Source organism: Carettochelys insculpta, chromosome 30, assembly GCF_033958435.1.
Source record: "Carettochelys insculpta isolate YL-2023 chromosome 30, ASM3395843v1, whole genome shotgun sequence".
NCBI classification, from domain to species: domain Eukaryota; kingdom Metazoa; phylum Chordata; order Testudines; family Carettochelyidae; genus Carettochelys; species Carettochelys insculpta.
This window is the reverse complement of record NC_134166.1, coordinates 6,600,075-6,621,838: the sequence shown is the minus strand read 5'-3', so window position 1 is coordinate 6,621,838 and position 21,764 is coordinate 6,600,075. Positions and strand designations below refer to the sequence as shown.

Here is a 21,764-nt window from a genome sequence, read left to right as displayed (position 1 = left end):
TGCTTATTTATCCTATGGCGTTTGCAGATCCTCCTCCCTCCCCTGACAAATATGTAGACTTAAATCTGTAGAATCTAAATTTAGAGAACACAAAATAGGTGCTAAATGGTCTCGATTGAGCGAATGGAGTTTGAGCACTGCTGGCAAAAAGCAATTTGTATCTAGGCTGGGAACGGCTATTTAATGCAGTTTTACCTTGAAAGTTTCACGCGTACCTGTACAACTGTCATGCACAAGACACAACTTACGTCAACCCTCTCTGCACACACGTGCACTTGGCGTGACCCTACCCAATAGGGAACCCCCGACCTTGTAACACATGGACTAGCCGCGCGCCAAGCGCACAAAGACAGGAAAGGCTCCGCACGCGGCAGGGCGCGAAACAGACGTTGTTTGATGAGCGTCCGGCAGAGCCAATCCCCTCACCCCGCCGTGAAGCCTTTCTGGGCCAATGGGGCGCAGGGAGGCGACGCTTCCGCGAAGGCGGGGCGTCTGGGAGGGGGCTCAGTGCGCCGTGTCATGGAGGCTCAGTGCGCGAGCGGCCATTGAAGAGGCAGGAGCTGCGTGTGTGTACCAGGGGAGGGGGTGGGGCGGCTGCCGGTGGAGTTCGAACCCCAAACTCCTGCCTCCATTTGCAGCGGCGTCGGGTCCCTCCCTCGCGGCGCGGGGGCCTCAGGGAGGGGGGAGATGGAGATGAAGAAGCGCATCACCCTGGAGTTGAGGAATCGGGCCCCGGAGAAGGTGAGGGGACGTGACGCCCCCCGGCTGCTCCCCTTCGCTGAACAGCTGATACATCGCCCGGGGGGGGCAGCTGCCACGTGGGGCCGGACACCTCTGCGCTGCGAGGCCGCCGCGTTCCCCCACCCCGCTTCCCTCCGCCCTCGCGTTTCCAAAGGTTTCCGCGGATGCAGCTTGGGCACCCGCGCAACCCTAGCTGTTCTGCTGCGATGTATCTCCGCAGCCCGTTCTGCCTACCCCCCCGTCACCCTCACCCCGTGACCGAGCTTCCAGCCAAGGCTCAGCGGGTGCGGCACTGGACAAGTGGGGCAGCTGGTGCCTAGGATGGGCCCTTTGCCCCTGGCGATGGGCACGGTCTCAGAGGTTTCTCCCGGTGACCCGAGAACAGAAATTAACTCGCTTCCTTCCATTCCCCCTGTAGCCCCTTCCCGAGCCGCAGTTTCGGGGTAACCCTCACTTGGAGGCTTCCATTCTTAGTTTTTTTTTTTCTCCATACTAGTTCTTGATTAAATTTAAAGGGTGCTCCCCCGGTTCGGTGTCGATGTTGGATTTGGAGTGAGAACTTCTTTCTCATTTCCCCGCCGTCCGTGCTCACTTTACTCTTGCGTGCGGCAAATCTGGGTCACCCACCATGCTTCAACATCAGTGGGTTGGAGAGAGATTTTTTTTTTTAACGAGCCTTCAAGCTGCAGCTGCTTTTTGGGGCGCCTTAACTTTTATGATCTCCTCGTTGCCATCGCTGGCGTACTTTGCCTTGTTTATTTTTAACTTCTACTACGTAGATATTGTAAACAGGTCATAGTTGCACCGAATCCATTTTAGAACTATCTGGGTATATGACTTTGATTTCCTGCGGTCCTTTCCAGCAATCTGCGAGAGGCAGACAATTTTTATAAAACCTCTTTGTAAAATACGTTTCCCACTTCTTTCTCAGCTGACATTTGGAGCTGTTTATTTAGAATTGCATCATTTTTAATCTTTCCTTACCCCTTCCCATCCCCTTCCTTCCCCGAGTTTTCTGCTCTGCCCAGAGAGCGCATGATGGGGTAATGGCACCCTCGTCTTTTCTCCGAAATTATGCTGCTTGTAACCAGCCTTCCTAATGGCTACAGGCGGATAAGGCGATTGCTGTGCGGTCCTTTTTAGTAATCAGAGACAAGATAGGCTTTTCCTTTCTACCTCCACCCACCAAGCAATAAGGTTCGGTTTTGCGAGGTCATGCACTACAACGGGGTTCGCTTCTTTATGTTGCCATGTGGCTCGTCAGGTAGCTCTGATGAGGGGAGCCGAGATGTAGGGGGTGCAGAGATCGCCAGCCCCTGCCGCTGAAATTTAACTTCAAAACAAAAGTCCAGTGGAAATGGAGCCTGCTTATAGTGAAACTTTTTGTTTCTTTTATAGTGAAGTGGGATGAAAGTCTCAAGTGCGTTGCAATGTTCAGATTTCATGTAAAATATTTTCTTAATATTTTATTTAGTTTTCCAGCAGATACAAACAGTTCTGATCATAATGAACATCCTTCTTAAATTGGGGAATCCAGGGTGTCTGCTTACATTGTAAGACTCAAGTGTGTATATATAGACAAGTGTGTTCTTATTAGGACTGGCCATTAATCACAATTAACTCACATGATTAACTCATTAATCACAATTAAAATAAATTGTGACTAATCAGAGTTCTAATCACAGTGTTAAACAGCAGAATACCAATTCAAATTTATTAAATACCTTAGATGCTCTACATTTTCAAATATACTGATTTCAATTACAAGAGAGAATACAATAAAGAAAGTGCTAACTTTGGTATTTTTGATTACAAATATTTGCACTGTCAAACTGATAAATTGAATTTTTAAGTTCAGCTGATACAAGTAGTGGAACGTAGTCTCTGTCATGAAAGTGCTGTTTACATAATAATGACCATACTGGGTCAGACCAAAGGTCCATCTGGCACAGTATCCTGTCTTCTGACAATGACCAATGCTAGGCGTCTCAGAGGAATGAACAGAACAAGTATGATCCTTCCTTGCTTACCTATTCCTAGCTTCTGACGCACACAATTTCTACCCATCCAGCCATTGATGGATACATCCTCCGTGAATGTATCTTGCTCTTTTTTGAGCCCTGTTACAGTCAGTTCTTCACAACATCCTCTGGCAAGGAGTCCCACAGGTTGACATGTGAAGAAGTACTTCCTTTTGTTTATTTTAAGTCTGCTGCATATTAATTTCATGTATTGAGCCCTATTCTTGTGTTATGGCAACAAGTAAATAACTCTTCCTTATTTACTTTCTCCACACCAGTCATGATATTATAGACCTTTATCGTATTCCTCTCCTCCTCCAGTCTCCTGTTTTCTAAGAAGAAATGTTCCAGTCTTTTTGATCTCTCCTCATACGACAGTCATTCCAAACCCCTAATAAATTTTGTTGCCCTCTGGTGAACTTTTTCCAATGCCAAGATACCTTTTCAGAGATGGTGACCACATCTGCAGATAGTATTCAAGATGTGGGCTTACTGTGGATTTATATAGAGGAAATAAGAAATTCTGCCTTATTCTGTATCCCTTTTTAAATGACTGCTAACATTATTTGCTTTTTTAGTTGCTACTGCTGACTGAATGGATGTTTATAACTTTTTTTTTTTAAACTGCACTCCAAAATAAAAGAAAAACTATAGAGCCTAGGAGTCCACTCAGTCCTGCTTACTATTCAGTCAATTGCTGAGACATACATGTTTGTTTACATTTCACATTATGATGTGGCTTGCTTTTATTTACAATGTCACCTGAATGTGGCAACAGGCATTTGCACTGCACTGATGTAGCCAGCCTTCAAAGGTATTGTCATTCCAAGGTATGTCAGATGGGTTAAACATTCATATGCCCTTTCGTGCGTCAGCCATCCAGAGGACACGCTTCCATTCTAATGATACCTTGTTTGTTTTAAAGCATTAATTAAATGTGACTCAACTACTTGGGGGAGAATTGTATATCTCATACTCTTTTACATGCATTCTGCCATATATTTCATGGTATAGCAGTCTTGGATGATGACCCAGCACATGGTATTTGTTTTAAGAACACCTTTTCAGATTTGGCAAAACACAATGTGAGATTTCTGAAGACAGCCTCGGCCCTCAACCTAAAGTTTAAGAATCTGAAGTGCCTTCCAAAATCTGAGAGGGATGAGGTGTGTTGAGCATTCTTTCAGAGGTCTTAAAAGAACAATACTGTGGAAATTACAGACCCCAAACCACCACGAAAGACTCAACCTTCTGTTGGTAGCATTTGACTCAGATAACAAAAATGAACAGGTGTGGGTCCACACTGCTTTGGATTGTTATGGAGTAAAACCTGCCATCAGCATGGACATGTCCTCTGAATGGTAGTTGAAGTATGAAGGAACTTAAAAATATTTAGCATATCTGTCACATAAATATCTTGTGGTACCTGCTACTACAGTGCCACGTCTGTTCCCACTTTCAGGTGATGTAAGCAAGAAGCTGGCAGCATTATCTCCCAAAAATGTGAACAAACTTATTTTTCTGCATGATTGGCTGAACAAGAAGTAAGACTGAATGAACTTGTAGGCTTTAAGGTTTTTAACTTTTGTTTTATTTTTTAAAGCAATTTTTTTTACATAATTGTATGTTTGTTGCATCGCTGTACTTGTATTAGCCAAATTTAAAAATACTGTTTTACTATGCAAATATTTCTAATAAAAATAATAGAGCTCACTATACACTTTGCATTCTGTGTTGTAATTGAAATCAATATAATTGAAAATGTAGGAAAATATCCAAAATACGTACATAAATGGTGTTCTATAGTTTAACATGATGATTGATCATAACTAATTTTGTAATGGTTTGAAAGCCCTAATTCCTATAGATTGCCTGATGGAACTTAAAAAGCAAACCAATGCAGCTAACATAAATTTAAGACAATTATTTTCAGGCGCTCAAACTCATTCATATATATTTTGTGTTGGGAAGGATTTTTAAGAGAGTAAAATGGTTCAGTTAATCTTCTATAGTAATTTCATTTAGTGCTGTGCTAGCTGCATGAAGAGCCCGCTGATCAACAGGTACCTTTCAATTCTCTCCTGTTAAACTCAGCTGACTTATGGTTCTAGCAGATGTTTTTCCATCTAGGTCAGTAAGAATGGTATTGACCAGTATGTTTAGGTGTCTCCAAGAGTTATAGTCCAGATATGTAGATACCAGAAGGTTTTGTTACTTAGTGGCAGGCTGAGAGCATGACCCGATTTACAAGAAGTCTAGGACAAGTGCATAAAAACTATTAATTGAACAAACAATACGTAGTTTGATGCATCTTGGACCAAATATTTTGAAAAGCTTATATAGGCATTTAAATTAGCATACATTAAATGATTACGAGATTGGAATAGCTCCAACAGAATAGTTCCAGCATTTCATAAAACATTCTTGTTTTAGTTTTCAGAGCGAAATCCTCCAGAGTCCTTTTAAAACAATTTGAGGGTCGAATGCCAACTGACAAAAGTAAAAGCAGACAAGATAACACTTGTACTTTCCCTTCTTTCTGTAGAGGTGTCAAATAAGACTCTAAATTTTGTTTTCCTTATCTGTGTTATCCATCAAAATGACCAAGGAGCTGTTGGTCGACAAGTGTGATGCTCTTTAGAACTGCCCTGATTTCAAAGCTGAAATTCACATACTAATATTGAGCTGTTTTGTTTTTTCAAGTAGAATGTTTAAAATTTTATATTCCTCTGGAAAAATGTAGTGCCCACGCCTCTTAATACCCATGAGAGGGATATTCAAAACAGTAAATAGTATATTAAAATAAAAATGTTAATTAGGCTGTCCAGTTTACCAGTTCTTACAATATAAGGCATTCTGTGAAATAGAGCAATACATTTTAAAACATGTAGAAGGAAATACTTCAATGCATAATTGACCTGTGATACACACCACCACTAAACATTGAAGCTTTTAATAAGATTTGCAAAAGCATTAACTTATTTTATGGGTAGTGAGAATATCCATGGTTAAATTGATAGAATTTAAAAAAAAAAGTGGGGAAATTAAACCCTTATGGGTCTGGAAATAAGCTAACCACTTAAGAGAGGGGTTTAAGGAAGAAATTTCCTTATATGACATTATTCCTGAATTATCCAGTGTACATGGTGTTTCTTGTATTTTCCTCTGATGCATCTGAAACAGGATAATTTATTTGATGGGACCATTGACCTGATCTAGTTTAGCAATTCCTATGTTTCTAGCTTTATGAAGGCCTACGTGTATCATTGTGGTTATGGCTTCAAATAACAGATTTCTGACCACTTGCTAAAGTTTGCTTCTTACGTATTTTCTTTTTTAGGACTATGCTTCGGACTCTACAGCTGCAACTATGCATTTGCTATGTGGCATTGTTAATTGTAGTGACTATTGGATTCTGATAAATTAAGTTTTTTGGCTAACTGAAAAATAAAATATGGTGTCTTAATTGTTTAACTTGTCAAGCTGCTGATTTAAATAAAGTTCGGTGTGGTCTTCATTAACCTGAGGAGGAATTTTATGTTCGTTTAAAGGTGACAGAGTTGGTGCTTGATAACTGTCGATCCAGCAATGGTGAAATTGAAGGCCTGAATGATTCATTTAAAGAGCTAGAGTTTCTCAGTATGGCCAACGTAGAGCTGACATCGCTGGCCAGACTCCCCACCTTAAGTAAACTCCGAAAGGTATGTATCTCTAGATGTAACAGTTTGTTCTCTTTTGGCCAAATTTATACATTTGTTTATGTAAACATATTTGGTTAACACAGCTTCTTGTGTACTTTCAGTATTCAGTATCACATTTGCATCACATTGAAATGTCTTAATAGAATGTTTGCAGGGCTCTGAAATTACGCCAGTCTAAAGTGGTGTAGGTATTTTTAAATTATGTTCAAATTATTTTTGTCTACAGTCTCTTGGAAAAATAAGTAGTTGTGTTCAGCACTAGAAATTCTGGTATATCTTGATAGTAGCATTTTCAATTGATGTTGTGTTTTTATTTAATTTTGTTAGTAAAAATTTTTATATTTTTATTATTATTTTTATACAAGGTCATTAATGTGTGTAGTCTTTCATATGCAACACTAACTTAAAAATGAAATGAATTTAATTGCTTCTAATTATAAATTACCCTTTGTAATTTTCCTTAAACTTCAAAGTTATCTTTCAAAACAGTGATAAGCAATTTACATATTAAGACTAAACTAACACCAGTTAATGTCTAAGGCAGTGATCAGAAGTATAATTACTTCTTACTTCCACAGTTAAGTTAAAGATATTTAAGACAGTTGCATGAAAAGACAGAAAGGGGCTAGGGATGATATATTAGGTGAAAACTCGGCTCCAATGGATGAAACGCTGGCTCTGTTGGAGTTTTAGCCCTGGCTAATGAAATCAGGATCATGTCCATTATGCCTAAATAAAACCTGTACAAGGATCTACTGTCACATTATACTTCTCACTTAAAATCGAAGGCCCCAGTCATGAAAACATTTAAGTACATGATAAACTGCAAAGTGTGAGAATAGTCCAGTGGTAGTCAATGGAACCACACAGAATTAAAGTGAAGCACATACTTAACTGTTTGCAGGATGGAGACCCAAGTAATGAAACTGTTTAATGATTTATCTGGACCAAGCACTTTGTAAAGTGCTACAGAAATAAATAAGTTAATCTTTAGAGATACACATCCATATACACTCCTTTGTTAAACAGACTCTATTTTATGTAAGTAGCCTGAGGTTTTTGTGTTGTACAGGTCAAATGGTCCGCTGATGTATTATTACAAAATACAAGCTCTTAATTTTGATAGCAGTGAAACCAATTATCTAATTATCCAATTTCTGTGTATGATAGTTGGAATTGAGTGACAACATCATTTCAGGAGGATTGGAAGTTCTGGCAGAAAAGTGTCCAAATCTCACATACCTAAATCTAAGTGGCAACAAAATCAAAGATCTCAGCACTGTGGAAGCTCTTGTAAGTATAAAATAGTTTTTAAAAAATTGTAAGTCATTGTTACATCTCTATATTATCAAAGGCAAAAAGGAGATCGTGTTATAATTGAACTCAATGTATTGGTTGTAAATGGTTGACATTAGGAATGCCTTATAGTGCAGTTGATAAATGCAGTAAATGAGGTTTGTTAGTTTTACATATCAATAAAGCACAAAACAATACAGTAAACTCTTTCATATCTAGCAGCTCCAGGATTGGGAGGTTACTGGGTATTTAAATATTCTGGATAACAGAGGTATACTAATGAAAGCATAATGCTAAAGAAAAACAAGGTTAGATATTAAGAAACAAAAATTTATGCAGAGTACTTTATTTACTAACAGTAGTATTCTACACTGTAAACTTACTTACTGTATTTATTTGTATTTACTTTCACTATACTGTGCTTATGGAAAACATAAGTAAAATTTACTTATGGTTAAAATGCTGGTTATTTGAAAGTTCTGGATAATAGAATGCCAGAGATGAAAGAGTTTACTGTAATAAACTGGGTAGTTTAGCTGCCTGTACAGAATAAACAAATCTGAAAGGTATCAATAGAGCAAAATATTGTTTACTTTTTCCATACTTCAGTTTTTTGTGAGTTCAAGTAACAGATGAGTGTTATCTTTTTATCCCAATTAATCCTTTGCTCTAATAACTGTGCTGTAATAAATTCATCTTCCCATGGTTCAGTTAAGACAATACTTGAAAATTTACTGTTGGAACCTGTCCTTCATTAGCAGGGGCATGGACCAGATCAGAGGTTATCAAACTATGGTCTGTAGGATGTGTAGAGCTGTCGACAAAATACTGGTCCTCCTTGTCTTTCAGTTGCTGAAATGCACTAAAAGAAGCTAAACATTCAATAATTACTTGATTAACTTTCATATTAGCAACTATAATTGCCAGGAGAATATGGAGTGAGAGTTGGCCTTTAGACTGTCTTTTATGAGGTGTTCAGTAGTTTGGAAATAGTTTGGGAGTCATGTGTAATAGAACTCTTTTAAGATTAATCTGGCCTGAGAGTTTGCACCCTGGCTTGCTGCATACCAGCTGGTGTTATGGACTCTTCCACAGAGCACTAAAAGTTCTGTAGTGAGCTTTGATATAATGACATCTGTAATTGCAGAGTCAAAGTGACTCTTAGGTATCTTTAAAAAAAAAAAAAGGCGGGGGGGAATCCTTCCTTCCTTCTGAATTTATGGGATAGTTTGATTAGCTCCTATGGATTAGCTTGAGAGCAATTAGTTAAGTATTTGTGTAGCTTTCCCTTAGTTTCTGAGTTGAATAAATAAATCTTGAGGTGTAAGCTTGACAGTCTAGGTTCAGTTCTGCTTTCTGCCCTCATAACCCTACCTCCTGAATAGTTTCACTCGTTTAGTGGAACATAACTATTAAAAATCATGGAAGCACAGAACGTTTTGGTATATCCATGACCTGTTTTAATTATCAGAACAGAGACATTGTACTGAACTTTGTATATAAAATAGACTCCATGCAGAGCGTGGAAACCCAGTGTAAGTACAAAGTAAATTGTGTAGCTGAGTACACAATCTATTAGATTTAGGCTAAGACTTACTCTGACAATTTTCAGGGGAGTAGCTGTGTTAGTCTGTAAATGCAAATCTATGAGGAGTCCTATGGCACCTTAAAGACTAACCAGTTTATTTGGGTGTAAGATTTTGGGGGTAAAAAGCACTTTTAGAGTTTGGCAGGTGACAGTACGATAGTTCAAAGTACCAAATACTTACTGTGTGTTGTCCAAAAGAAGAAAGATGAGTATTCTTAATTGTTTGTTTTCAGCAAAATCTTAAGAACCTGAAGAGTCTTGACTTGTTCAACTGTGAGATCACAAACCTGGAAGATTACAGAGAAAGCGTTTTTGAGCTGCTTCATCAAATCACATACCTAGATGGATTTGATCAGGAAGATAATGAGGCACCTGACTCAGAAGAGGAGGAAGATGAGGGTAATCTTTCTAAATGTGCTGTGACGAAAAATATACTTTACACTATCGATAACTAAAGTTGGGGCTAGAGTGATTATGGCATTGCAGTAGCACAATAAGCTACATTTTTGCAATACATGTCTTTAGCATCATTTTTCAATTGATACGGTTGGCCTATTTCCAAGTGGGTAAACCTCATTCTAGGAGGACTAGCACCTGTTTTGAAATAGGCACTATTCATCATAGAATGATGTTTACCAATTTGGAAATAAGCTAACCACTATTTTGAAATAGTGGTTGCGTTGTGTAGATGCAAGGATAGTTATTTCAAAATAACAGCTTTTATTTCAAAATAACTGTGTAGACGTGCCCATACTTGTATCATGGGAATGAAAATCAACAGATGAGATCTGTTGCAAGGCTAGTATTGGAATCCCTTTGTGAGCTCAAACATCAATTTTCCTTATTACTAAAATAGGGATACCACCTTCATTGCCATTGAGGGCTAATTAATCAATGTTTTGTAAGCGGTTCTAAGATTAGATGTCAGGCTCTGTAAAAGTGCACATTTCTTACAAGTTCTGCATTGATTTCACTGTAGGGATGGAATGCCTTTCTTTAAATAGTCTTTTAAGTAAGCCTTTAAATACTGTTAGTTTTATTAGTGATCATGGTTAAGAGTTATGAAAGACATCAGAAACGTTTGTTTCACATGGTGCTCTTAAGTGCACTTGTTTTGTGCTGGAATTTGCCAGTACTGAGTACTAGAACCTAGGCAGCCCACACTGTGGGATCAGCTGGGGGGCGGGAGTGGGGATGGGGAGCAAGCTGAGTACCAGCTCCTCTTTTTTGTTTATTTAATTAAAAAAAAAAAAAGAGAGAGAGAGAAAAGCAGTGGTGCGGTTCATGAGCGTCTCCTGGCTGCTATTCTGGTGGATTGTCCTATGGCTTTAAATTAGGCCAGCGCTCACTCTTGAATTTCAGTTGTGTTCTTTAAGTGAATTTCACCAAAGAAAAGCTAAATGTATCATATGTTCGAGGTTGAAGTAAATTTAAAAGTATTTGAAAATTACTTAATGAAATGTAGTAAATTTTAAAAAAGATTTTTGGAAAGTAGATTGATACTAATCCTGTTTCTAAATTCCTCCATCAGCCTTTGCAGTTCACTCCTATCTTTTAAAATGTCTTCCCTGTGTGTATTTTTTTTTAAAAGAGAAATACTTATCTCATAGAACTGGAAAAGACCTTGTGAGTCATTGAGTCCAGTTCCCCTCCACTCACAGCAGGACCTATCGCCACCCCTGACAGTTGTGTTTTGTGTTTAAATAATCTCTTTGCCCCAGATTCCTAAATAGCCCCCTCAAGGATTAAACTCACAACCCTTGGTTTAGCGAGCCACTGCTCAACCACTGAGCTATCCCTGCCCTCTGTAGATATGTAAAAAAATTTCATACAAGGATGCCTATTTCAGAGTGTATGTTAAAGTGGCACTGAAGGAGGCCTGGCTTGGATATTAGGAAAAACTATTTCACTAGTACAGTGATTAAGCACTGGGATGGATTACTTTATGGAGAGGTTTTCAAGGTCAGGTTTGACAAAGCCCTGGCTGGAATGATTTAGTTGGGCTTGGGTCCTCCTTTGAGACTGTCATGAATAAATGCCTGTAAAGGGTGAAGCCCAGAGATAGTGAGATCTCTATTGGCAAGCAGCCAGGTGAGCCAATGGGAAGAGAGAGTGGAATTTTTTAATTGAAGCAGTTAACCTGCTGAGAGAATCTTTCTTTTGCGTGCCTAGAGGGGAGAGAGAGATGGTTTAAGTTTGAACCAAGCTTGGAGGATTCAGTGAATAGTCAGGTGTTAAAAGAAATCTGGGCATACAGATATGTGAATAAAAAAGAAATGTTTAGCCAGAAACAGTCAGCTTACTTTTTATTTTAGGGTTTGGTGTGCAACTTCTTAACCTGTCTGATGTTACCGCCCCCGGTACACTAACTTTTGAACTGAAACCCAGGGACTTAATTCTCTGTGCTTTAATCTACCTTTTTTAGTTGCTCTGTAACATGTAGCAACCAAGTATGCTTTATTATGTATATATTTTTGTTTTGTTAATAAATTACCTTTTTTAAAGGCAGTAATTTGATTTGTATCCTAGAGAAGGGCCTATATAGATTGCATACCTAAAAGATCAGAGATGGCAGTTTAATTTCTCTTTCTTTGTTTTCAAGTCCTCTCTTAAAGGAGGGTTAAGGACTTGGGGTTACAGGGAGACATCCTAAGTGTGCTTTCCTGGATTCTAAAGAGGGGTTTTCTCCCTTAGGTGGTGGAAGCTACCTCCCAAGGTTAGGGAATATGTGACTTTGGGAAGCTTTTAAGCAGGTCTATAGAGGCAATATGCAAAATAAAATGAGATCCCTTCTCTAATCTTTGTTCTAATGTAGGTTCTTGCTGGAATAGGAAGTAAAATTCAATCAACATTATTGTGTTAAGATGTAAACCTTGATCTGCTATTGACTGACTTCTCTTGAGATCCCTTTCAGAACAAAGGACCTTACCCTGACTCCACTGGTGTCAAAAATGCTTGTTTAGTTATGGGTTTATACATTTGTAGTCTTCATGTATTTTAAATGGTCTCGCTTTTCTCCAGGATGTGGTCCATTTATTAAAACTTTTGGAGATGATCTTGTAATTGAGTTGACTTAGATCTTTGGGAAGCAGGTAAGATGAGTTTATGGAAAAAAAAATCAAGCTTTAAGGAAGGATATATGGACCCATTTCCTTTCTTTCAGAAGGAGATGAGGATGAGGATGAAGATGACGATGAAGCTGGTCCTCCAGGAGAGTGCGAAGAAGATGAGGATGAAGATGATGGAGGTTCAGATCTGGGCGATGGTGAAGAAGAGGAGGAGGAAGTGGGACTTTCATATCTGATGAAAGAGGAGATTCAGGTAAATTTTTACTTTTTCAGCTACTCAGTCTAAGACGTTTTCATGTCGCAACTGTTTCTGGGGTTTAGAATTTTTAAGAGGCTATGTGGCTAAACACAGACGCATCCATCTTCCATCCCCTTGCCTACAATGATAAAGTCTGCATTTTCTGCAAGCTGGAAAACACATTGAAATTGTATGCTACTACGAACTAAACTGTCAGACTAGAGTATTTTTTGGAATAAAGTAGATAACCAGTTTTTATTATGGATGAAGAAACTATCCTAGTTATCAACTAGGTAATATACGGTACCAACAAATAGTCAATTCTACTATATCTGAGTAACATTTAAAATTAAACAAGGGGAGCAATCAAGCTTTTTGTAATTTATGCTGTTTTACATGAGGGTGAGTCTTTTATCTCCTTGGTTCACCTGTAACTCCTCTCAGCACTTCCAGCATCAAAATCACCACTTTTAATTTAAGAATCTTGTTGACCTTTCAAATATTCATTAAGACAAGCTTACTGAACAAGTTAGGTAAGTACCTCCATTTTACAGGTGTGAACTGATCACAGGAGAACTTGAGGTGACCTAGTCATGGCTACATGAATCACTGGCAGTTAGAAATAAAACACAGGAGCCCTGATTTTCAGTCCTTGTCTCTAACAACTATATTCTGTTTTTCTATTGGAAGAACTGTATTTTTGTTTCTGTATAGCAGCAGTTCTCAAATTAAGACCTTCTGTTACTACATTTAGAAGTAGTATTTGGAATACCATCTTCATAACTGTTCACTGTAGTTATAACAGATTACTATTTTAATATATTTCAAACCAGCCTGCATTCCACGAGTGCTGTGCATTGTAGCATCAGTGGTACAAGCATCAGTTAGAGCACCATTCTTGTTTGGTGGTCTTTATTTTGTTGACCATAATAAAGCATTTACAGTACTTTGTGCACAGTTCTAAAGAATTGTGTAATCTTGTATCAGAATGCTAGAGTTTGAGAAAGTGATGTCTGAAAGTCACTAAATGAAGGTAAAACTAAATCTGATTTGAGGAATTGAGGAAGAATCTTGGGAAATTCCTCAAGGAGAATAGACAGACGGGTTTGGAAAGAAGTTTCTTCAATGTTAAAAATCTTTAGTGAGTGAGTATCTTCTTTTACAGTTGCTTTTGGGAGACAAAGAATTACAGCATGATAAAAAAGGGTTTTAGAGGAGCTGGAAACCATGGTAGCACAATAGAGCTGGATAGCTGCTGATGAGGTGCCTGTTCAGCAAGTCCAAGGCTGCCAGATTTTGTTCATATTTTGAAAGTGCAAATAAGAACTAGAATCAGCAAAATTGTATGCCATTTAAGCCAGATACTGGAAAAAAGAAGCTTAATTCAAAGCTTCCTTTATAAATTCAGCAAGAATTTTCTTAAATTTGTTTAAGAAAAAAAATCATGTAACAATTTTAACTGTAGTGCCTTCAGATTTGTACTAGATGTAATAAGTTATGTTTGATATTAGCAGTGACTGCTTTCATAGAATCATAGAATTCTAGGGCTGAAAGGCATCTCAGGGGGTCAATCTAGTCCAGTCCCCTGCCTAAAGCTGGATTAACCCCAACTAAATCATCTCAGCAATGACTGTCAAGACGGGTCTTAAAAACCTCTAGGGATGGAGATTCCACCACCTGTCTCAGGAACGCATTCCAGTGCTTCACCACCTTCCTGGTGAAATAGTTCTTCCTAATATCCAACCTACACCTCTCCCTCTAACTTCAGAATATTGCTCCTTGTTCTGCCATCCGTCACCAGTTTAGCAAATAAGATTCTGTTTTTTTAAGATTCTGTAATGCAGAGATCTTCTAAACGTATGCGATTTTGTGTGGGGTTTGCAGTAACAAGATGGTCCAGTTTGTCAGTTTGCCAGCCGCAAACCTCAAGGAGCAACTTAACTTCTCATTATTTTAAAAACAACTCTGACAATTACTGTATTTTTATTGAAATTAGTTACAAAAATAAGATCTGTTTCTAGTTAGTTCATTATTGCCATAGTTTCTCCATATATTTTCACAATCCTTTCTGTAACACTTCAAAAACCCTTTAATGTATCATTTTGTAAATAAATGGGCTATTACAAATGATCGGTAAGTGGGAAGAAACTCAAACAATGGGCCAAATTCTGGTTTTTATATATCTCTGCAACCCCGTGTTAAGTGGAATATAGAGAAGAATATTCACACAGTTGTCTACTAAAAAAACAATAAAATGTAAATACAGAACAATACAGAATAAGTGCTTTTTGTTTTCTGTGAAGAATAAGTTGCTTAAACTAACTCTAGGTTTAGTGCAGTTTTTAAAAATCTGATTAAATATTGCCTATTATGAAGGATGAAGAAGATGATGATGACTATGTTGAAGAAAGAGGTGATGAAGAAGAAGGTAAGTTTCACTAAATGTGAAAGTAACATGTTTTAGAATCCTTCTGAATTGATTCCTTTAAATTCTGTCTAACTGGTCTCTTTGAAAGTGTGTAAACACAAGGAAAAAGGGTATCCTGATATGGACTTATGAAAGATTTCAAGTGAGATATTTATGTGAGAAGTCATGCATTAATTCTTATGCTGTCTTTTCTTCTTTAACCAGAATACCTTAACATGTTTTGAGTAAATGTGACCAAAAACAATTTTCTAAGCATTTTATAGAAATATTTTAGTGCCCTAAAATGAATAAGGGGAAAGTTGCAAAGTGAAGGATTTTCAGAAATTAATTTTCTAAGGTGGGCATGTTGCATGAAATTGAACTTCATTTAACACAGGTTGAAAAGATCTTCATTAACCATGCATAGAAGGGCCTCGATTTGCTGGTTAGGGCCTAAAAGGAGTACTTATGTTCTTGGGACCCCCTCCAATCCCTCTTCCCCATGACATCTGCATAAATCATTTCCAGGGGATGTCATTTCAGAATGGAAAAAATGGTCCTTTTTAGGGGCTTCATGTTTAAAATAATTAGATTATTTTCTTTTTTCCCACTGGTCTCTTTCGGTAGCTTCATAGGCTACGGCTACACTAGAGGCATCTGTCTAGACGTTTCTGTCAGAAGAGATTTTCCAACAAAATGTCTGACAGAGCGCAGCTATACACGAAAAGGGCTCAAAAGAACAATCGGTGCTGTTGTTGGAGTATCTGGGCAGTCCAGACACATACACACACTCAACAAAACAGCCAACTGGAAGCACTGCAGACAGGGCTGCCCAGTGTCCTGAAAACCCTGTCAGTTGACAGAAGGCTCCTCCCGGAGCATCCACACAACTTTTTTGTCGACAGAATCTGTCAACAAACTCACTCTTCCTCATCTGGGAGAAGCAGAAGGTTGTTGGCAGGAGTGATGAGTTTTGTGGAAAAAACTCATTAGTGTAGCAACATCCCTAGAGTTTAAGCGAAATGCCATATATAATTGTCTTATATGGTTCTTATAAAAATAGACAAAGGCTTGGAAACAGATGTCTGATGGAAAAGAGCTCTGTTTCGATTTCATCTCAAGACCCAAGAACTGTGAGAATGTGAATAACAGTGAGGAGCTGCTTGGTAACTAACAAAAAATAAAGGAAATTCATTCTACTTGGACAGTATATTGGTACTAAGGATATCTCTACGCTACAGCAATCTGTTGACAGAAGTCACTGTCAGAAGAGATCTTCTGACATAACTTCTGTCGACAGTGTCCCCACATACAAAAATGGATTGAAAAAGTGATCTGCTCTGTTGACAGAGTGTGGCCCTCTCTGGACAGAACAGCTGACTGGAAGCACAGCAGACAGGGCTGCCCAATGACCTGAAAGCATGCCTGTCGACGGTGGGCACTACACACCCACCTCAGGGAGCTTTTTTGGCTTTTTTGTCAACAGATTCTGTCGAGAAAGGCATTCCGCCTTGTGGGGGAGAGGCAGAAGGCTGTTGACAGAACATGTTTTTAGTGTCTGCTCCACAGGTTTTGTTGATTAAAAAGGTCTCTAGTGTAGACATAGCCTAAGTGTATTGCTAGTACTCAGGCATAGTGGCTTGACGTAGTGTTGGAGGGAATAATTTTAAGCTCGCTTGAGAATATTAAATTCTCTTTGATGCAAGTGGGTTACTCTGTATATTCATGCATAGAAGTATGAAAAGAGTTAAAAAGATGAATTATATAAGCCTTACACTTAATCGGCAAAAATGAAAAACAATCTGCCAGTCAAAAGTCAAATAGATACACAGGTAGTGGCATTCTCTTCTCTGCCTGTAGCACATATGTTTAGATCAGTGTTTGGTTTTTTTGAGACCATGGAACACCAAACAATATTTCTTATGCGGAACAACCTATGAAAAATTTCTTCCAAAAAAAAAAAAACCCAAACAGCAACATATACAGCAAAAACAAAATTAAGTAATTTAACTGGATATTATAGCAATGAAGAAGTACCATTATATCTGGTTTTAATAACAGAGAATAGATACCATCAATGTATAATATCTAAATGTCAGATGCTCGTGGCAGACCTGCGAGTTGTTCACCGAATACTAGTGTTCCACAGAACATACTTTAAGAAACACTGGTTTAGATAACATGATCTTCAAGGCAGAGACCAATTATTTTGTTTATAAAATGCCTGCCTTGGTTTTAGATGCTAGATTAATAATTGTTCCATTAGTGGCAGCAGTATAATCTTGGCTACTCTGCATTAAATAGCTACATACTGTGATGTGTTGGGTGAGTTACTTGGGTTCTGTGGTTCTGCTCGTTTTCAGTAAGGACTGGCCAGATTTAGAGAGAGTTACAGGTTGAAAAGGTTGTTTTTACTTGCTATGTACCCTTTGAAGCCAATTTCTATATTACATGTAGACAAGCAGAAAAACTTAAATTCCTGATTCCATTACTAACTAATCCCTTTGGAGATTTGTAATCTGGATTTTAAAATGACCACTATTGAACTATGTAATATCGTAGCCATGTTGGTCCCAAGATGTTAGAGCAATATAGGTGAGGTAATACCTTTTATTGAACCAATTAATGTCTGTTGGTGAAAGAGACAAGCTTTCAGACTTAACAAAATTCTTTTTCAGGTCTGAGAAACATGCTCAGTGTTACCAGGTGGAACAGATTGTTTGCTATAAGTAGTTAATGCATATTTCAAGGGAACATTCAACATGTTAATGCCCTCTTCATCTAACTTACTGAGCCAATAAAGCTGTTGGTGAGGATGTTTAAATGCCCAGAAAATGATTGCTTGAGAATGTAGTTCTTAATTTTTTTTTTAAATTGCATTTCATGATCTGGCCACAAGAGTGCATAGCAGGCCACTTGGATTCATTATTGCCAAATTTTCTGTATTAAACAGTTTAAAATTAAGAAAAGCAGATTTAATAACAACAAAATCAGGTTAAATGTGTCCCCTTTCCATTTAAAATCTTTATATAACATGGTTTACTGAATATATAATTTACAGTACAGACACAAAAAGATTTGGATGTACAACAAATTGAAAAATAACATTTCCAGTATGAAATGTTCAGTTTGTATTCAGCTTAAAAAAATCCATCACCAGCACAAAGATGCATAGTAACAATAGCATAGAAGAAATGAGATAATTTGAAATAGTCTGCTAGTTTTTATAGGGAAGAGCACAACACATTAACTTCTTAATGTTCAACTGAGTGTAATGAAATATCTATGAACTTCTTTTTCATCAGCAGAAGGTGTCCAAGGGGAGAAGAGGAAACGAGACCCTGAAGATGAGGGCGAGGAAGAGGATGATTAAGTCACCATATAAACAAATAGGACCAGACTCTAAGTTAACAAAATACGCAATAGTGATCATGCAGATCTGTATGTCTCCATGTATCATAGATGTCCTTACAGAAGATAACATGCTAACTTTTTATAGGAAAGGTGTGGTTTTACTATTTTTGCCCTTTTTATCATTCCAAATAAAATGTAATAGCCTGGTAGTGAACATATGTAGTAAAACAACTTTCAACCCTATAATCACTGGACCCATTGTCAAGTTTTCCCCCAAAATTTTATTTGGACTTCTTTTGTTTTATACAAGCTTGCTGTGTTTGTCATTATTGGTCCACAATTAAAAAAGACACTTTTTCATGGGTTTAGTATGGTGAATTTCATTTAAGATTTTAAAGTTATGTGTAAATTGAAATCAAAGATGCTGTAATATGATAAATTAGTCTATTTCAAATGAAAAGTTGGTTATATCCAGTTGATCTGACCACAGATCCTACTTAGAATCAACTTGATTATTTTAACTTTTTTTAAAAGTAACCTGTGAATTATTTGGGGAGAGAGAAAGGGGAGAGTAAGCTTATGCTCTCTCTTACTATAAGGCCTAGTTTTTCCTGTTCTAAATATCAGCTGTTGGCTTGGAGAAGTTGGTGGGTATGTTTGAGATGTATGTATATTTGTTCCATGCTTTGATTGAAGTGGTGGAGATGTGGTATTCTCCTTTCTCCAAAATGTATAGTCACTGAAGTGAAATAAGTATTTCGGATAAAATGAAAAACAGTCCAAAGTTTTTAACCGGCTAACCAAAACTCCCTTTCCTTCTTATTTGTTCATTTTTCATTCACTTTCCTCTTATATTGTCATTTCATTAGTTTCCCAACTATCATAGTCTTTGAAGTGAGACAGGACCTTAATTTCTAATGTAAAAAACAAGCAGGTGTCCCCATTAAAAAAAAAAAAAAAAAACCCACACAAAAACCCCACCCCACTAAATTTTAAGGAAAAAGCCTTTATAAACCATAAAAAAGAAAGGGGTGGAGGGAGCATGGAGATAGTGAGCTCAATACTCTCATCTTTGCAGGTCACTTTTTAAATTTTTCTATCTGGTTGCAGCTAAATCATCCAAGGTCCTATTTCTGCAGAAAATAGTTTTCTATCTTGGAAAGCTTCAGGAATGTGTTGTTCAGCTGCAAGTGGAGGAGATGTGCAGGCCAGTCTTTCCTCCGACAGACATAATTGTTACTGGTAGATTTTAATAAATTCTGCCCTGACAGATACTTTCATGTACCATTTGAGCCAATGCCACATAGAAATTCAGACATAAAACACTCCTCTTTTTGGGGTGTAATTTAGATTTCAAACAAAGCATCTCAGTGCAACAACTAGCTTACGCTGTTTCAAATATCGGAGGGGTAGCCGTGTTAGTCTGGATCTGTAACAGAAACCACAGGACCCTTCATTGTTGTTTCAAATAGATACTCAACCAAATATCACACACAGCTTTATTCAAAAGACTCTATTTTTTTATTGTATCTTTCTTGGCTGACAGTAAGTGTTTAAACTGTGGAAAGGTATTTGGGATATTTCTTGGACCCATATAGTGGAGTCGTCCATATATCACAATTACCTGTAAATATTTAATAAGGCATTTCATATGCTGGCAGATTTTGAGGCTAGGTCTAAACTGTGACTTAAGGGTGTGATTTCCAGCTTGTCTGTGCATACCTGTGCTAGCTCTTATTGAGATAGCATGAGTATAAATTAGTATTTAATGCAGCAGCATGGCTTAGCTATGCTGAGTATGTGTCCATAGGGCTCAAATGAGCTTGTACTCTGCATTGCTAAACCAACAGTTGCTCCATGTGCTACCATGGCTGAACTACTGAGATTCACCCTCCTAGATTGTATAGGCACATCCTAAATGGGATACATGATTCCTAAATAAGTTGAAGACAAACCGCATAAACAAAGAAGTCCACAAAGCCCTATTTCTTAATGTATTTTTCCTGAATAGAGCCTTAAATCATAGTTTCATGTGGTTGTAAAGCATAACCAATTTTTAAAGGCATCTGAATGGAATGTATAAGGCAGTTGGTAAAAGATATAGAAATAAACGGGTTTAAAATTGTAAATGAATATCTGTAAAGACACTAGAAAAGTACTTGGCAAAACAACATTTGCAACCACAGTCTAAGTTCCCATGTTTGTACGAATATTAAATGAATTAATTTTAGTTAAGTGCATGCCCCTTCTTTTGTCATGGAGGCTCTGTGTTCAAAGCAGTTGCTTTTTATTTATCTTTATTATCTTCAAGATTTTTCCCTATATGTTTGTCTTTGAATATTAACTTTTTTAATATAAGCAAATAAAACCTACCTATTTACAAATATGTACTTAGAATTTTCTCACTATAAAAGTATACTTGAGTGTCTTGTACTGAGGCATACATGACATGTACTGAAATATAGAGTTAAACTGAAATTAAATTATTTTAAAAGATTTTTGTTGGAAATGACTGAAACAAAACTGTTAATGTCAGTAAACAGGTCTGTATTAAATCATCCAATATTATAAAGGTTAAACTATTTATCTTTGGATGGGCTAATAGAACCCTCCATAAAACATGCAGGCTTACAGTGTTTCAAACAGTTTGCAATGCAGTGCCTCAGCTGTTTGGTGACAAATCTGAGCCTCACATGCATCTTTGACTTTATAAAGCAACTGTCTTTTCCACAGTGTTAACATTTTAAATAAAGTTCCACATTTGCCAGTCACCTTGACATGTAACCAAGATAATGCAGCCTTTTTTTTTTTTTTTTAAGATAACACACAGAGCCTCCAGATAATTTTTTGAACATTTTTTTGCTTGGTGGGTGGTCTCTTCATGCAAATATGTAAGGGTGGGTTTTATATTTTGTAGAGGTTTTTGTCCTATTTTAATGCTCTTTGTATGGCAGTATGTATATAGTGTGTTCAGTTCTTATAAAACCCTTTCCTTAAAAACTTTGAAGTAATTGATTTTGTGCAACTGTGTTTTCAATAAAGCCATTACAGTGTTAAATAAAACAAAACAAAAAATAAACCTGCAGCACTCTTTTTATGATTTTAGTTATAACAATGTTTCTGTCCCATGTGTGCTGTAAATTTTAAAGATTTTCAAAATATTTCAAATAAATTGAAAATGTATTGTATTGGATTAATTTTCTAGCAGTTTCTATTTAGTAGCTGAATTTTTGTGTGAGAGAGGAATAAGAATTTTGCTCTTTTCCAACATAGTATTATTCTTAGTTAATGGCCACTTACCATACTTTTATTAGATCTGTAACTACCTGTCCTCATAAAGTTATTGAAGT

General features: G+C 37.4%; 1 protein-coding gene across 2 annotated transcripts; it reads left to right on the top strand.

Annotated features, from left to right (window-relative positions):
• Positions 1–406: 406 nt before the first annotated feature.
• Positions 407–21,493, top strand: ANP32E (acidic nuclear phosphoprotein 32 family member E). 2 transcript variants are annotated; one of them, XM_074980693.1, is made up of 7 exons: positions 407–741; positions 6,314–6,463; positions 7,634–7,756; positions 9,581–9,746; positions 12,511–12,668; positions 15,030–15,081; positions 18,369–21,493. In XM_074980693.1, exons 1-7 carry the CDS (start codon positions 688–690, stop codon positions 18,431–18,433), a joined length of 768 nt encoding a protein of 255 aa, XP_074836794.1. In that variant the 5' UTR covers positions 407–687; the 3' UTR covers positions 18,434–21,493. The 2 variants fall into 2 exon arrangements, with proteins under 2 accessions (XP_074836794.1, XP_074836793.1); XM_074980692.1 differs by having other exon boundaries at positions 411–741; positions 18,366–21,493.
• The last annotated feature ends 271 nt before the right edge of the window (positions 21,494–21,764 follow it).

Bases quoted from the DNA above. Each gene is read 5' to 3' on its own strand.
- ANP32E (XM_074980692.1), top strand. From the start codon at position 688: ATGGAGATGAAGAAGCGCATCACCCTGGAGTTGAGGAATCGGGCCCCG. The intron at 6,464-7,633 runs GTATGTATCTCT...TGTGTATGATAG, and splicing joins CCTTAAGTAAACTCCGAAAG to TTGGAATTGAGTGACAACAT. The intron at 15,082-18,365 runs GTAAGTTTCACT...CTTTTTCATCAG, and splicing joins AAGAGGTGATGAAGAAGAAG to CAGAAGGTGTCCAAGGGGAG.